Source organism: Sarcophilus harrisii, chromosome 1, assembly GCF_902635505.1.
Source record: "Sarcophilus harrisii chromosome 1, mSarHar1.11, whole genome shotgun sequence".
Lineage (NCBI taxonomy): Eukaryota > Metazoa > Chordata > Mammalia > Dasyuromorphia > Dasyuridae > Sarcophilus > Sarcophilus harrisii.
This window is the reverse complement of record NC_045426.1, coordinates 286167374-286185102: the sequence shown is the minus strand read 5'-3', so window position 1 is coordinate 286185102 and position 17729 is coordinate 286167374. Positions and strand designations below refer to the sequence as shown.

At 29.7% G+C, this 17729-nt stretch overlaps 1 protein-coding gene across 8 annotated transcripts in view; it reads right to left on the bottom strand.

The window, feature by feature from the left end:
- The window catches only part of ELAVL2 (ELAV like RNA binding protein 2), a 92441-nt gene extending 75760 nt beyond the window's left edge, over positions 1-16681 (bottom strand). For 2 of the 8 annotated variants that reach the window (XM_031943454.1, XM_031943461.1), the window contains exons 1-3: positions 15423-16679; positions 14187-14247; positions 12372-12615 (exon numbers count right to left, since the gene is read on the bottom strand). In XM_031943454.1, coding sequence (XP_031799314.1) covers positions 12372-12615; positions 14187-14247; positions 15423-15475 — 358 coding nt within the window. In that variant the 5' untranslated portion in view covers positions 15476-16679. Of the gene's footprint in view, positions 1-12371; positions 12616-14186; positions 14248-15422 lie in introns of all 8 variants that reach the window. The other 6 variants (XM_003761398.2, XM_023497357.2, XM_031943469.1 and 3 more) reach the window with 5 other exon arrangements.
- Between the last annotated feature and the right edge of the window lie 1048 nt (positions 16682-17729).

The window sequence follows — 17729 nt, the reverse complement described above, 5'->3', positions numbered from 1 at the left end:
ATTTCATCAAGAAAGAAATTAGATATCAAGCAAAATTTTGGGGATGCAGCCAAAGGGTAAAAGAGGCAATTTTATATCCTTAGAGGCTTACTTGAACAAAAAAAGAGAAAGAAAAGATTAATGAATTGGGTTGAAATAAAAACAAAAAACCAAAAAACCCCAGTCAAATACAAATTTGAAATTTAAAATTAAAAGGAGAAATTAAAAAATATTGAAAGTAAAAAAAACTAATTAATAACTAAGTTAGTTCTATGAAAAGCCAATAAAAAAGATAAGCCTTTGGTAAACTGATTAGAAAAAGGAGGAGGAAAATGAAATTAGTAGTCTTAAATGAAAAGAGAGAACTTTCCACCAATGAAGAGGAAATTACAGAAATAATAAGGAATTATTTTGCTCAACTTTATGCCAATAAATTTGATAACCTAAGTGAAATGGATAATATAGACTCCAAAATGGATAATATAGACTCCAAAATGGATAATATAGACTCCAAAAATATAGACTTCCCAGACTAACAAGAGGAGGAAGTAAATTGCTTGAATAGTCCCATTTCAGAAAAGAAAAGAACAGGCAATTAAAAACCCCAAGAAAAGCCCAGGACCAGATGGATTTAATTAATTTTACCAAACATTTAAAGAACAATTGGCCCAAGCAAAATTATTTGATAAAATAGGGAATAAGGAATCCTACCAAATTCTTTCTATGACACAGACATGGTATGATACCAAACCAGGTGGGTTGAAAACAGAGAAAGAAAAATTATAACCAATCTCCCTTTAATATTGATTAAAATCTTAAATAAGATATTAGCAAAAAGATAAGAAAATCATCCCCGGATAATAACCTAATCAAGTAGGATTTATCCGGAATGGGGTTTTTCAATAAGAAAAATTATCAAATAATGGCCATATTAAAAAAAAAAACAAAACCATAAAAAAAAGATGAAAAAACATTTAAAATCCAAAAACCATTATTAAAAAACTTTAAAAAAAGGATTTTTAAAAAATCAAAGCATCTATTTAAAACCACGAACATCTTTAAGGAGAAAAACCCATTCCCAAAATTTTAAAAACCCATATTTTTAAATTTTAATATAAAGAAAAGCAAAGAAAAGAGTAGAAAGAAAGGAATAAGAAAGGCAATAAAGGGCCAAATTATTTTTTGAACAGATTAAAATTTTAGAAACCCCAAATTTTGCGTTATTAAAATAACCCAAATTTTACAAAGTTCTTTATAAAAAAACCCCAAAAAGTCAAGTTCAAATCCAAAAAATAACATAATTAAAAAGAAATTCCATTTAAAGAAAATGAAATTTATAAAAATTTAAACATTCAAAAAAAAAATTGACAAAATTGAATTTAACTTAAGGGACAAAAATTAAAATAAAATTTTTAAAAAAATTAAAAAAAAACCCCAAAAATTTTTATTTTAGGATACCAACAACCCCAAAAAACCATTTTAAGAATTTAGAAAAAAAAAAAAAATTCAATGGAAAAAAATTAAAATTTTAAAATTAATGAAAAAAACAAAATTGGTTTAGAAAAGATTAAAATTATATTTAAAGAGAGGTTAAAAACATTTTGGCATTGGCAAAAAGATTTGGGTTGGAATAGATATCGGATAAAAATCAAAAAATGAACCTATTTGGAAAACCAAAGATCCCACTTTTGGGAAAACACAAAAAACAAAATTGAAAAAATTGAAAAATTGTAAAAGTCAACCAAGATAAGGTCAAAATGGGTTCAATAGAAAAAATGAAAATTAAAAATTGGGAACAAAAAAAACCTAAATGTGGAAGGGAAGGCATGAAAACCAAAAAAATTTTACGTCAAAATGAAAATTTTATTTCCAAATGAAAAATTTTTTAAAAACAAAACTTCAGAAAGTTAAAGGAAGAACAAAGGGAAAAATTTTTCAGTAAATTTGAAAACCCCTTTCCAAAAAGAAAAACCTTAATTTATAAAAACCCTTTCCCAATTAAAAGTTTAAAATGCAGAAACTAGATGAAGAAAAAAATTTTGAAGGGAAAATCCCAAGTCATTTTTAGGAAACCAAATTGAAATTAGTTTAACAAACCCCAAAATTTAAATGAAAAAAAAATGTATTTTGGGGGATTAAAAGGAATTATTAGGGGGAGTTGTGAAGAATAACCTTTTGGGGGTTTTGAATTGCTAAAAAATTTAAAACTGTGATCCCTTTTCCAGAAGGTTATGGGTTATATAAAAGATTATAAAGGGGAAAGGATGACACGAATGTTTGAAAGCCCCTTGAGGGTTAAAACTGAAACCGAAAATGGAGACAGGAGAATCTAAAAAATTGGGAATTGTTTGGAATAATTCGAAAAAATACCAATATTTCAAGGGGAGAGACTTACCCAAAACCCAGGAGGAAATGGAGGACCAAAACATTAATATTCCAAAATATTTTATGGAACCTTCTTGGATCCCTCCCAAAGCAAAAATTTCCCAAATCATTTTAAGGAAAAATGTGCCAGATACCAAAAAAACCTGGGGAATATAAAACCAAATTGTTCCCCCCATTAATTTTTAAAAATTAAAATTTTGAAATTTTTAAAATTTTAAAATTTAATTTTTTTTATCAAAAAAAGTTTTTAATATTTAAAAAATTAAATATTTTAAATTTTTAAAACAAATTTTTAAGGGTGGGGAGAAATAAAATTAAAAGGTTTTGGAAACCGGTTCCCATTAATTTATTTAAAAAATTTTAAATTAAAAATAAAAAAAAAATAAAAATAAAAGCAAAGACAAAACCATCTCACATATGTAATAGAAACCCCAAATTCCCAATAAGTTAGGAAAAATTCCAATACATTCTTTTAAAAAAAAAATTTGCATAAACTAAAAAATTAAAGGAAAAGAAAAAATGAGGAAAACCAAAACACTTTTCCAACAATAGGTTATTAAAATAAGATTATAAAATTAAAAAAACCAAAATTTTAAAATTTTATAAAAAAACCCCCCAAATTAAAGACAAATACAAAAAATAAGGGAAAAAAAAATTTAGAAAAAACAAAAAAATTTTTTAAAAAGTTGCTTAACTCTAACCAAAAAAATTTAAAGATAAAATTCTTAAAAATTATTTTTTCAATAAAAACAAAAATAAATGGAACCCAGTAACAAACAAAAATGGAAAACAAAAGGTCAAACGGAAAATAAAAACTAAGGGGTTTAGGGGATGTCCAAAAATTAAAATAACAGATTCAAAAACCATTTTATTTAAGAAAGAAATATATGAGGCAAGGAAACTCCAACTTGAATAGTTTTGACAAAAAATGGGGATCATTATTTTAAAAAATTCTTAAAAAAAAATTAAAAAAAACCTTCAAAAAAATTGAAAGATAATAAAATCAACCCAGTCATAAAGAATAAATTATTAAAAATTAAAAAAATTTAAAATTTTACCTCCCGGATGGAAGGAAGGAAAACCAAAGAAGAACTAAACTTTTAAAAAAAAAAATTTATAACCAAAAGAAAAAAAAAACAAAAACAAAGGAAGGGAAAAAAAAAAAAATTTTTTAAGTCTTTTAAAAGGCCCATTTTTAAAAATTGGAAAATCAATTTTAAAAAAGTTTTAATTAAAATTCAAAGGATAACAGCAACCCTGATAAAAATAAACTATTTCGCAAGAAAAAAGTCATTAAAAAGAAACAAAAATTGGAACCCCTGTATCCTAAACCCGCAGATTTGGCAAGTGAAGGAAAAATTGATTGATTATTAGGGGATAAAATTTGGGCAATGCAGTTTGGAGGTGAAGAATAACCTGGGAGTAGTTTAAACAGCCAAAATTTAAAATGCTATCCTTTACCAAATTTAAAACCGTTTTCCCGGAATTAAAGAAGGGAAAAAAAAAGAAGTTTGGGCGCCCGTTCCCGAAAGAAACTGGAGGGCCCACATTAAATGGCAAAAATTTGGAATTAAAATTTGAATTTATTTTCCTAAGAAATGACCAAAATATTTCAAAAGGCCTGGGAATTTTTACACAATACAGGAAAAAGAAATTATTTATTATTTATATTAAAATATATATGTACCGTTCTGGGATGGCCCCAGCAAAATAACCAAATCATTTAAGGGTTAAATTATCCCGAAAAAATTTAAAAAATAAAAATTAAGAACCCATCCCTTTTTTGCCCATATTTTTTTTTTTAAAATAATTTTTAAAAAAAAGGATTTTTTGACAGCAAAAAAATTTTCTGTTATTTATTTTGATTAATTTTTTTTAATATTTTAATTCACTTCATTGATCTAGGGGGGGAAACACAAAAAGGAATAAGATTTCAATTTTAAAGCTTAAAGTTAATAATTAAACCAAATAAAACTTTTTAAAAAAATTTAAAAATTTAAAAAAACTTTATATTTTTTGGAATTTTTAAAAATTTTAAAAAAAAAATTTTTCTAAAAAAAAAAAGGAAATGCTTTAAAAAATACACCTAAAGAAAAGCTTATTTTGAATTTCCTCCAGGGCATTTTCCCTTTGCAAAATTTTTAAAACCCTTTTCATTGATTTCTTTATGTCAAAATTTTGAAACCAAACAAATAAGTTAAACTTCAAAACTTTTAAAAAGAATTTAAAACCCCAACCAATTAAATTTTAATTTATTTTTCCAAAACTTTTTTAATATTTATAAAATTTTAAGTTCTATTAATTGTTTTTTAAAATTTAAAATCTTTTTTGTCTTTTAAGACAATTTAAAGGAAAAGTTTAGGTTGGATGTTTCAAAATTCTTAAAAATTTTTAAAAGAATAAATATTTTTTTAAAATTCCTTTAAAATTTTTAACTTAGAAGAAATCTTTTAAAATTTTTTTTTATTTTTTTAAATTAAATTGAATAAATTTTAAACTAAAAAAATTTTTTCAAAATATCAAAATAAACAATTAAAAAAACTTTACAATTCAAAATGCTGACAAGCTGACAATATTGTTGATATTTTGATAATATTTGACAAATACAGAAGTTATGAGATGCTGATATAAAGAGCACAATTTAAAGGAATACAAGCCTTAGAGATCTTGGGATGCCTGTGCCTAATTTTTTTTTTTTTTTTTACCTTTCTTTTATTTTTTTTTTAAATTTTAGTGATATATAACTAATTATTTTTCACCATTACCTATTATCAATTGCTATTTTAAAGAGTCTTAAGAATTAAGAAGAATGCTTGACCCAATTCTTACATGAAGCATTAAATCCTTTTTTAAATTATCTGTAAGTAATTATTTAAACTATCAAAAAAATCTCATGAGGCAATATATTCCATTTTCTGGTAGTTCTAATTATTAAACGTATTCGTTGAGCTATAACTATAACATGCCACTTTGTAACCTTCCTTGACCACAGTCTGTCATGGATTTAAGACTTATAAATTCATAATAATGTTTGTCCTTACTTGTAAGTACTCTTATACTTTTCACATTTTTTTTTTTTTAAATCTGAGTTTGGCCTTGCTGGTCACTTTAGACTCTAACTTTCCTTTTTTACTTATCAGTTTCATTCATGATTGTATTTTTAGAAAAATCCCTCAATCTTTTTGAATGGTCTTTTCTATTAAAGGCTTGAGTTTATAGGATTATACCTAATTTTTTCTCTGAAGTTTATAAAATCTGCTTTCATAAATTTATAAATTTAGTAATTATATCAAGAATTGTGAAATCTGCAGTGACATTTTCTTATGCGTCATCCTTCTAGCTCCTGTGATGTTGGACAAGAAATCTGATTAAAAAAATCTATTGTTCTTTCCTATCCTAGATTCCATTCTTACTTGTCCTTCTCAGCCCAAGCTAGCATCATTACTTTGGAATCTAGTTTCCATTCATGGGAGCACCCAGTGACTTAAGAGTGTAGTTAAGTATCTAATGTGGCAAAAACCTTAAAATAAGGAAAAAAAACAGGTAGAGTAGGAAGAAAATGTTTCTAAGGCCTAGGGATGCAAGGCAATTTGGAGACACCTTTGTACAACATATATAAAGAAATCCTCCTTTTGGACACAATCAGTTGTAAAATAAAAGTTCTTACTCTACTACCTTTTTTTTTGAGATATGAATTAGGAATTGGACGAGAACATCTATTGTCTTTTTCCATTCAAGATTTTACTCTTTAAGTGGCTCAAGGAATTTAAAGAATTTATTAAATATTCTGCCTTTAGGAAAACTGATAACAAACAGCAGTCTCATTTTATTAACACATCTTGTTTTGTGCTGTTTATGTATATGCTGTGCATCATAAAACATCTACTTCCTTCACCTGAACATAAATTGGTAGTATACTCCCATAGTGGCATTATTCCTGTTTTTAAATTTCCTTTGACCTTTAGTCAAATATTCACCATCCGTTGGTTTAAAATCGTTAAGAAATGAATAAGGAATGATAAAAGTGTTTCTTAAGGGCTTACTATATGTGCCAGTAACTACTCCCAGATTTAAATAATCACTAAGCAAAAAGGGGGAGTCTGTAGAGATAAGAGAAATAATATCTCTGGCTAAATGAGCTTACAATAAACACATGGGAGAAAATTAGGTAGTAACCAACTACTTCAAGACATGGAATTAACACTACTGTTATTTATTTTTCTACTTCTATGGAGGTCACAAAATGGCTCAATATCAGTGGGTTTAGAATTCAGATTCTTTTTTTAAAAAGTTAAAGTGTGCCAACATAATATTCAATTGTTAAAAATCACTGACCTTTTAAAAATTTTGAACTATGATTAGAGTAAGGGAGATTAAGTTTTAATGAAAAAACATTTGACTTAAATATTTCCTAATCTACTGTATATTAATAACATGAAAATTCTTATAGGAAACTGCTATACTTGGAAATTTATTCAACCTACCTTTCTAATACATAAATATCACATATACTTAGTACAAATTATATGAATCATTATAGTAGAAATATTTGGACTTTATTTTTTAAAGAGTCTTATAGATGAAATCTTTATATTAACTACCTAGAAGGAAAAAAAATTAAGCTGAAGAATTTTTCAATTCAGGTGGAACTTCGAAGAAATACCTTGAGTGACCTGACTCTTCAGGACAATTTTGTCTTAGCTAAATAATGCAACTCTCCTCCAGCATACAACATACTACTTACTTTGTGGACAAAAAGTGTCTAATATCTATTTTATCATATCACTGAACATGCTGATCCCAGAAAGATTTAACCAAAGTAAATGACAATTGCTCTTAAACTGTTCAGTAGATACCAAATGTATACATGCAAAACTTTGGGTTGTCAGTAAGATAAAATACTCGGCTAGTACAGTACCTTACCTTTAACTATGGGAATTCCTAATCTATCTTCAACAGAAATTATGTTGACTAAGAATACTGCCTCTCATAAAGAGATGAGCATCCCAGAGAAGTGAATAGGTGGCCAGTGAAAATTTAACATTACCACAATGTTTCAAGAAGGAGGTGCAAAATGGGCTTTGAAAACATTAGAAATGCTTTCAAAATCTTTTCTACATGAAGAATAAGAGAAAGAGAAAATAAGTTTTAATTGCAATGGAAGTTTGTTTTATGACTTTATTTATATTTTATATATAACCATATTTATATTTTGCAGAAACCAAGAGATATAAGGGAGCATGTCTCCATAAAATCAGAGTAGCAGTTAGCAGAAGGACCAGATAAAACCAGATGTAACTGGCTTTTTCCTGTTCAAGCTTAGGAGACAATTAAGTCTCTTAAGTCTCCTAAGTTCAAGTAAACTTAAAATACTTGTGCACAATTAGTTCACAAATATTAGCTTCTCCCCAGGAGAAGCTAAGTCTCATTTTAATGGTCATGTAATGTATGTGGTATGAGGGGGAACATATCTATGGATATGTAACAGGCATACCAGGAAGTTGTACCCCCTAGAGTATCCGCCAAATGGGAAAACGGGGGGAGGGACTTTGTGGTTGAGCATAAGGATATAATGCTTGATCCTCCTCTCTCCCAGAGTGTGCCTATTGGCCAGGAAAAGATTTCACCCTAAATAAAAACGTGTCAATTCTGAAAAGTGTTTTAAATTATTTAGGCATTAACATTTTGGAAAAAATGTTTATAAAACTCAGTAAGAGTTTTATCTTTAACTTTTGGTATGCTTACATGAACTGATGCTGAGTGAAATGAGCAGGACCAGGAGATCATTATATACTTCAACAACAATACTATATGATGATCAATTCTGATGGACGTGCCTCTCTTCAACAATGAGATGAACCAAATCAGTTCCAATAGAGCAGTAATTAATTGAACCAGCTACACCTAGGGAAAGAACTCTGGGAAATGAGTATGAACCACTTCATAGAATTCCCAATCTCTCTATTTTTGTCCACCTACATTTTTGATTTCCTTCACAGATTAATTTTATACTATTTCAAAGTCCGATTCTTTTTGTACAGCAAAATAACATGTATACATATATCGTATTTAACTTATACTTTAACATATTTACTATGTATTGGTCAACCTGCCATCTGGGGGAGAGTGTGGGGGGAAGGAAGGGAAAAATTGGAACAAAAGGTTTTGCAATTGTCAATGCTGGGGTGCCAGTTTAAAGTGAAATTGAGAAATGCTTAACAAAACAAATAAAAATAAGATAAAGTACAAAAAATGCTAAATCACTGTTTTCTAAGTCAATATGCAGGCATGGTGATCCTGTCTATTTGAATTTGAAACTAAGAGTCTATTTCATTTTAATGTCTAAAAAGGAATGAATCCAATACCTATGATTGCTGAGATAATAACTAAGGAATTTTTGGAATCAAAAGAATGTAAGTCAAGAACAAAGTATGGATGGAGGAATTCAACTCCAAGGCAGGAGGTGTCTATTTCATCTTGAAGCCTAATTCAGCATGGAAATAAAAATGAAAATCAGCATAAACTGTGATTCAAAAGTTAAGAATTAATCAGGAAAAGGAGCCAATTATATTTGTGACTTTTAAGTTCTTTATCTCTATCACTTATAAACCTGGTATTTGATGCTTTTAAAGTCTACCTTTTTAAGGAAAGATTTTAATAAACTCGAGAATATCCAAGAGGTTTGTTCAGAATAATTTCAACACAAGGACACAGAAGAATCTTTTGAAGGAATGAGGATGTTCTACTCATAAGGGCAAAAGCAGATTCACGTAAAACATGATAGGTAGATGAGAACTGTTCACTTGGAAGAGAAATTAATGTAAATTAAATTTTGCCTGTTTGGTCCCAGAGGACAAAACCAGAAGCAATGGTAGTAGTTCCAGACATTGGCCCAAAAATAAGAAAGAAATGAAACTACCCAGAAATGGAATAGGACAGCCTCCAGAAGTTGCAAGTTGCCCTCCATTTTGTCATCTGACTATAAGATGGATGACCACATCCTAAATGATTCTATGGAAAGAATTCTTACACCAGCATAAGTTGGGCTAGATGACCTCCAAATTCTAGATAACTGCTTCTTTTAGGAAAAATTTGGAGAGTTAAAGATTATAAGTAAACCTGACTTGAAAAGAAATAGCTCCCTTGAAAAATCATAAAACAAAGTAAACTTTGTAATGAGGATCATGTAAATCATGGTACTGACTCCATATTGCTGACTCCAATAGCATTTTTTTTCCTTTCTGGTCTTTGTTTACCTCAGCTTCTTAAATTGTAAAATAGTAAAATTAATAATGACACCTACCCTGGCTAAGGTGGTTGTGAGGATCAAAATAACAGTAAAGAGCTAAGCACAGCTAAGCAAACCGTACACATTATATATAAATTATTATTATAGCTGTTATAATACCATTTTTATTGTATATAATTACAACTATTGTAAATATAGATATAATAAAAGCTATTCTTATTTTAGCTATTATTTTGGAGAAAATGGTAACAATCTTTAAAAAGTGATAGTTAATTTACTAAATCTATGAAACTAATGAACTGTTTTCCAATATAGCAAGATACATTTAATACTGAAACTACACAGAATAATGCTGAAGCTTTAAGATAGTGTTTAATGTCTTGGATAACGGAAAATTATGATCAAGAGAATGTCAAACAAAATATATAATATTAATAAAATGAGGAGGGAGAAGTAAAATAAACTATAATAAAAGACAAACATGTCTCCCTTTTCTCCCCTCCTTGAAACAAACTCCTTTAGAAACTGAAAAATATGAATCCTATATGCTATAGGGAAGCTTATAATCTGTATATGGATAATTTCTTAAATACTTCTAAAATATTCATAAATTGTGAACTATTTCCTCTACGAATGCCCCCAAAGAATTCTTTTTCAACATTGCAAGTTACTTCTATCTCATTCCCTCTCCCAAAGTTTTCCAAGGTAAACTCACCTATATATACCTTAAAAAAGAGAAGATTAAAAGAATACTAATGATAAAGGGAAATATTCAAAATGTCACAGGAGTAAATTTACATCTCTCCCTCCACTTTAAAAGTTTGGACAAGGATCATGGCTCTCCTAAAATATGAAAATTCACCTAAGAGTCTGTTGATATGTTTCCAAAAGAGACAAAACTCCTACTGTGACAATGTCTGGCAGAAAGCAAACATCTTCAAGAGGTTACCATTTAATAACTCATTTTAAATGGTATTAAGCATTTCAAGAATATACATATATGTATATGTGTGTGTTTTTGAAAATATTTAAAGAACTTGTAGATATAAATATATAGATTGATATACATAAAGACCTTACTCAGGGCTTAAAGTAGGAATACGTCTAAAACCAGTTTTTATGGTCTATATTAATAGAAGTTAAATGGCTCCCAAAATATCAAGTTGAAAAAGTATCTTTTAAAATAAGCACTTCCTTGTACTTCCTTGGTTCTTCATCTTGTAACAATGAGAAATATGTTCAGTCCTTGACATCCAGCTGACAATAGTACTAAAACTAAAAATTCTGAAAGCAACTTAAGATTATAGAATGAAAACAGTAAGCAATGGCTATTGTCATATGTGTGCAAACTGGCAGAAGGAAGGGAGAAAGGGAGTCAGATTTTAAACTTAAATTGTCTCTCTCTCTTTTTTTAAATAGACAGGTTTAAGAAATTCAGGTTTTCTATTGTTTTCCATTCAAATTATTCGTTTTGATTTCCTTTTGCTTTGCCAGGGGCTAGAAAAGTTAGGAAGCTGTTTTATGAATATACCTTAAATCATTTTGTCTTCTTTCTGAGCATCCGAGAAGGAAAAATAAGGAAAGGAAGAGAATTAATTTTTCATTTATTAGGAATATGAAGTAGTGCCTTTGCCCTGTTCGTAATTCCTCTTTTCTGTTGCCAACATTTTGACTACTTTACTATTAATATAATCACAGGAAGATGGACATACAAAAAAAAAAGTACAACATATTGTTTACAACAATAAAATAAAAAAGTTATACTTTTTAATAATTCAGGTAAAAATTTTGAAGAGAATCTGAAATAACTGACTCAATTAAAATCTTGGGAATCTGGGGGACTTTTGAGGATTTTATCCTTGTTGCCCCATCACACTTGGTTTTAACTCTTAACATTTCTGATCTTTATACCTTATACTTATGACCTCTCAACTAGAAAGGTAAGGACATCTGGCTAATTCAGCTCTTTATTTAAGTTAGGAGAAAACAAAAGTTAATTCTTTGATGATTTGCAAAATTCTATCCTTTTCTTGCCTTTTTCCCTCTACCACATCCTCTTCCTAAATTAATAGGGAGAAAAAAATTAAATCCTCAGGGAGGCAAAAGACAGTTAATACTAAGCTTGAACAATCACAAAACCCAAAAATATAGAAGAGAAAAACACACAAAAATGGGATGCTACGCTCCTCAGTCAGGAAATAACATACAGCTACATCTGTTTCTGCTAAATTATGTCTTAGGTGAGAACATTCATGCAGCATTTTCCCAGAATTAAGTTGAATAGTATTTTTAATGTGGTAACTGAAAAATTACAAGTCAAATCAATTTAATATTTATTGTTCAGCTACTTTGTAAAAAAAGCAAAATAAATGTTTCAATAGCCTTTAGCCAATATATTACCAAAAACTGAATTGTAGAGACTTCAAGAAAAGCTATTTACAAAAAAAAGAGGTTCATATTCCACTATAATAATTCTGAAAGAACCTATTGTTAAGTTCAATAAGAAAGTTTAGGTGACAGCTTTTTATCTTTGGTTTTTATTTTAACTTTAAACATATTTTTATCATTGATCTTGTAGAATATCAAGATCTATTTAAAACTATTACTGCTGAATTTGATGCTATTGATAGTCAAGAATGAAGAGACTATATAAACTATAAAATTTTAACATGATATGATTTACAAGCAGGTAAAGTGTAATGTCGACTTATGTCCTCCACCTCCAAACAAATTTTTTCAATAGGGAGCAAGTTCATACCTGTTATTTTGTCTCTGACAAGCTTACAGGACTCTATTTCACCAATGCTCCCAAATAGGCTTTTCAGCTCCTCCTGTGTCATATTCTGAGGAAGATAGTTGACTATTAAATTGGTCTTACTGTCCTCTGTGTTCCCAGAGTCAACTGGTGATGAGCAGTTGTTGGTTATGGTGGTTGGACCATTCGCTGTGTTATTGCAAGTTGGCCCATTAGACAGTTGTGTTTCCATGGCAGCAATTACCTGCTAAAAACATACAAAATAAGATATCAGAATTCATATTTCACAATCTATTAAAAGAGATTCCAGTCAAGAATATAAAGACATGTCACTAAACACAACTTGTACTAATAAAATTACAATGAAGCCTATACTAAGCCACAACACCCACACTCCCCCATCAGCTATGTAAATACATTTTTAATATTATACATTACTTACAACATACATATGTGCATTACTATGCATGCATGTAAGTACAGGAGGAATTTCTAAATTAAATATTCTCTTATCATATTCTGAATCTATTTAGATCCCCTGGGACCTACTTACCTGGGATTTCCATGGACTTCAGTCAACTTTGTTATGCTAAAGCACTCAAGTTTGAACCTCATACTACCGATGTATAAGGTGCTGCAGAAAACCTCCTAGCTTAAGGAGAATTGGATTTACTCCTTAGAGTTTTAACTTTTAAATACTAACATCTATAAGCTTAAAAATCAAAGTGGAAATAAATGCACATTTTTGTTAACATGTACTGTTTTGGTTACATTATTGAAAAGTTTTTAATTGACATTATCCTGTAACTATCCTGCCTATGAGTTGAGAAGAAGAAAAATCATGAATGTCACATTTAGGCAGTGAAAGAGCATTTTAATTAAAGTTTGGGAATGAAACTATGGAATACTGTTTCTACCTTATTAAACTAGTAGCCCTCTCTCATTTGAATTAAGAGGATAAAAAAAACAAATCAGGCCAATGGCAACTGGTCTACAGTATCAAAATAACATCTCTACACAATTAAACTTGACATTTTGGCTTGATAATAGTAAGATTGTCTAGTTCACATACACAAAACACGCTTTTCTTTTTAAAAGTAATGAAAAAAACCCACCCCACAATGAAAACAAGTCAACTTTTAAAATAACAAACTCAAGCAATTCTAACTTGAGAAATGCTTATAAAAAGAATGTGAATAAGAGGCAACAATAAACTTCAAATATGCTAGACAAATATCAATGTTGGCCACCAGAGACCCAAGACTGTTAAGAATATTCTAAAATTTAATGAAGTCTAGCATTCAAAGCATTCAACCTGTAAGTCTTCATAACAGAAGAACAACAAACAGAAGAACAAACATTCCTGTTTTTCAAAAAGTCATTAGATACCCTAAAACAAATGGATTAAATATTTAGGGTTTTTAAAATCTGAAGCTTTATTGCAAACATGGTCCTTCCAAAGACATTCAATAAAATCTCTAGTCTCCACAGAGAAACAACCTCAAAAAAAAAAAAAAAAAAAAGTTCTGGATTACTGGGGATTTTAATTTGCAATGATTTATTTAAAAAAAGAATGAAACTCAGGAAGGAGGTATTAGAATAAGAGAAGGAAAGAGGAAAAGTGATAAAGGAAAGACAAAAGTAGTTTTAAATTATAAAACCTATTTTTTTTAAAGGGAACATCAACGAATAAGACAAACACTCATATCCTAAGGACATAAAGGAAGCAACATAGAATAGTGGATTGGCCTAGAATCAATAATAACATAATTAAAGAGAAATTGAAACCAGGCTGTGATATTGGACAAGTCTCAGTACCTCCAAACCTTTCTTTTCTCTTCTCCAAGAAGGGAATTCTTTCATCTGTTCTATATACTTCCTTCACAAGGATGTTGAGGACAGAAAAACAAAACAAAACAAATTAAGAAGCACCTGAAACCGTTTGGGAGAAGGGGATGCTGATAATTATGATGTGTGTGTGGGGGGGGGAGGGGGAGTTAGTATAAAATATAATACATCTGCTTAAATTGGGAAAGTCTTCCTAAGAAATCTTAAACAATTTTGCAGAACAATAATGCCATTTGAAACTCTCCCAAAGTACTTTATTTATATACCACTCTCCGTTATATTAAAAAAAAAAAACTTTTTTACTTATCAGAACAATGCATTTCAGAAAAAGAGTAACCAAGTTCAATTTTAACAAATAACAAAAAAAGAACACAAACAAAAACCCCCACCTGCTATTTTTATTTTAGTTTACAAGAAATAACTATGGTGCCCCAAATGATCGATTCTGTCTAAAGCTCACTGGAACAGTGTTTGAAATATAAAGTATTCATTGATTGAAATTAGCAGGATTTAGCAAGGACAACAAACAATCTGTACTTAATTGCACAATTATTTTCATGTTCAGGTGGCAAGAATGAGATCCAAAGCCAACATTCATGTGAACAGCTGCAGTAGGCTGTGCACGCTGAAAATTACAGCATTTCTCAGCTATAGCCATCTGCTCAGAATAAAATGATACTAATGTGCTACATTTTACAAATAATGCATATTCTATTGATAGGCTCAACACAACTGTTCACAGAATGAGAACTTGTTCAGTAGTTATTGGGCAAATGATTTTCAGTCAGAAACTTTTTTAAAAATAATTTCAAGTTTTAAATCATCAGTAACCTTGAAATTTAGTAACCAAAAAAATACATAGTGAAACAGAATGCAAGTTACTGTAACTTAGTATTCAGACCATACCAAAACTTTTTGTTTAAAACTTTGCACTCTATTCTTTGAATTTGCACCAAAACCTAATTTGGATTACAAATTAAACAAAGTGTGGTTCTGATTCTACATTTATCATCATATTAAAAACTGCAATGTGCTCAAAATCCTAAGCAAGGCCACACAAAATGGGCTGAAATGTAAGAACATACATAGTGTGTGCCAAATGAAAGATTCAAGTGTTTGGTATGGCCTCAGCACTACTGCAACATGCTTTAAAAAAAAAAAAAAAAAAAAAAGTAGCCTACAGAATTTAAGAAAAATCCCACAGACCCCAGTCCAAGGCTCTGCTGCCCACGAACCACTTCTAAGCAGAGAAGCCACATCACACAGTCTGACTGCCATGTTAGTTTGGAGTTGCCGTCTGCAATATGGACACAAAAAGTACCGTATGTTAGATCAGCAAGATAATGCAACAAATCAGCTTGTACAATTTTACAATAATTGTGTTTATATTCCCAGCATGTCCATGCAGTGTGGCTTAATTGAATTTGAGGCAATTCCAATCTAATCTTTTCAAATTCGGTTTAATGTATACTTTTCTTGCACAAAAATAAGCATTTTAATTAAGAGCCTGATTTAAAAGTAGTATTAACTAGTTATCTTGGCATCTGTCCTAACGCACTACCTTAAACATCTAGAGAAATATCATGTGCTACGCGTCATATTTTTAAACTATTGGGGGGAAGGTTATGTGCATGATTTAACTTCACAGTAATGAAAGTGATTGGTCATACAGTTTTATAAAGTTTCTCTGTAAAACATTCTTAAAAGCTCTCACACTTCTCTTCCAAATATCTAAAGGGTTTCAAATGGGAAGAAGGGGTTGTATTGTTGTTAGACAACAATCTTTTTGTCCTAGGTCTTAAAATTAAAAATGAACTGAAAGTCTGTGAAGACATTCAACCACTATAATCAAACTGATTTAAAAAAAAATTTTCACTGAAAATTATTCACCTATACCAAGACACAGTAAAATCAGCATCTTTCCATTGGAATAACTGGACCTAAAAATAGGAATGTTTAGCATAATGTTTGAAGTGGATATCAGCTTTGTTCCTGAACCCACCAAGTGATAATTTTTAATATGTAAATTACAAACCCAGCACAATTGGAAATTAGCATAGCTATGAAGTCTCTAATACACTTAATGGACCATTTTACAACTTACTACAACTTTCCCAGATACTAAACAGAGCCACAATATTGTGACAAAATCCCAATTCTGATCTCTTTTGGTCACCCAGTTGTTTTAAAGTAGGCCCACTTTTGACTTACAATACATAAACAGTAACCTAGGAACACAAGGGGTTAGCCCAAAATGCCCTGGCATAAACATACATCAGGACCACAAACTTCCTTGATATGTATGAGCATAGAATATGATTTTTCAACACATAGGTACACACATATTTAGAATATATATATTAGTTTAAATACATGTCTGATGGAAAACTAAAGCCTGTGAGAGTGTTCATATCACACACATACACTATTACCACTGCTATACTACTCTAATTTAACATCTCCATTGGATTTTTTTTTTAACTAAGATAATTTTTAAAACCCATTTTCCCTTGGAAATATGGGAATTTTTTTTCATGTATGTTTTATCGAGAAGCAATCTGGCATAGCAGATAGTTAACTTTAAAATCAGATGGTCTTTGGTTTAAGCCAACCTCTCACACAAATTGCTTATGTGACACTGGGCAAGTCACTTAACCCTCTAATGTTCCAGGCCACTCTTTAAGCCTCTAGGTATTAGATGGTAGGGGGAATTTCCCCAGAGGCACCTTATTTTTATGTTTTATATATAGCTATAAGGAATATTATAAAGAATTTTTAGCATGTTCTTTCCTTTCTAAATTCATACCTTCAGAGAAATATGTCTGATTCCATGGCATACAAAACAAATTAAAGCCTGAACTTGTTTAAAAAAAAAAAAAACTGTAGAAAATACTAATCATAAGGGACAGCTAGGTGGTACAGTGGATAAAGCACCAGCCCTAAAGTCAGGAGTATCTGAGTTCAAATCTGGCCTTAGACACTTAATACTTTCTAGCTGTATGACCCTGAGCAAGTCACTTAACTCCAACTGCTTCAGCAAAAAAAAAAAAAAAAAAAAAAAAAAAAAATACTAATTATATACATAATGTGATAAAGCAAGCATTAATGGTATTCGGCTGTCTGTTAGGCACATACTGATATCCAGAAGAACAGAACAAAAATTCCAACTCCAAGTTAATAATGCCACTTTATATTTGCTTAGTGATTTATGATTTATAAAATATATTTACATTAACATTTTACTTGACCTTGACAACAACTCTGTCAGATAGACCACTTTGAGGATTAAGGAAACTGGGCAATAGAAAAGGTAACTACTTTAAGACCATATAGTTAGATAAGTGAAAGATCTATACTTAAAGTTCTTCCAAGTTTTCATACATAATCAAAATACCAATAGAAGTTTAAAAACCTAACTATTTGACAGTAAGTTTCAGGAAACCATGAAATAGAATCAGATTAAGGACTCCAACATTCCACAGGAGATAAAAACTAATGAGTTAATTTTGTCAC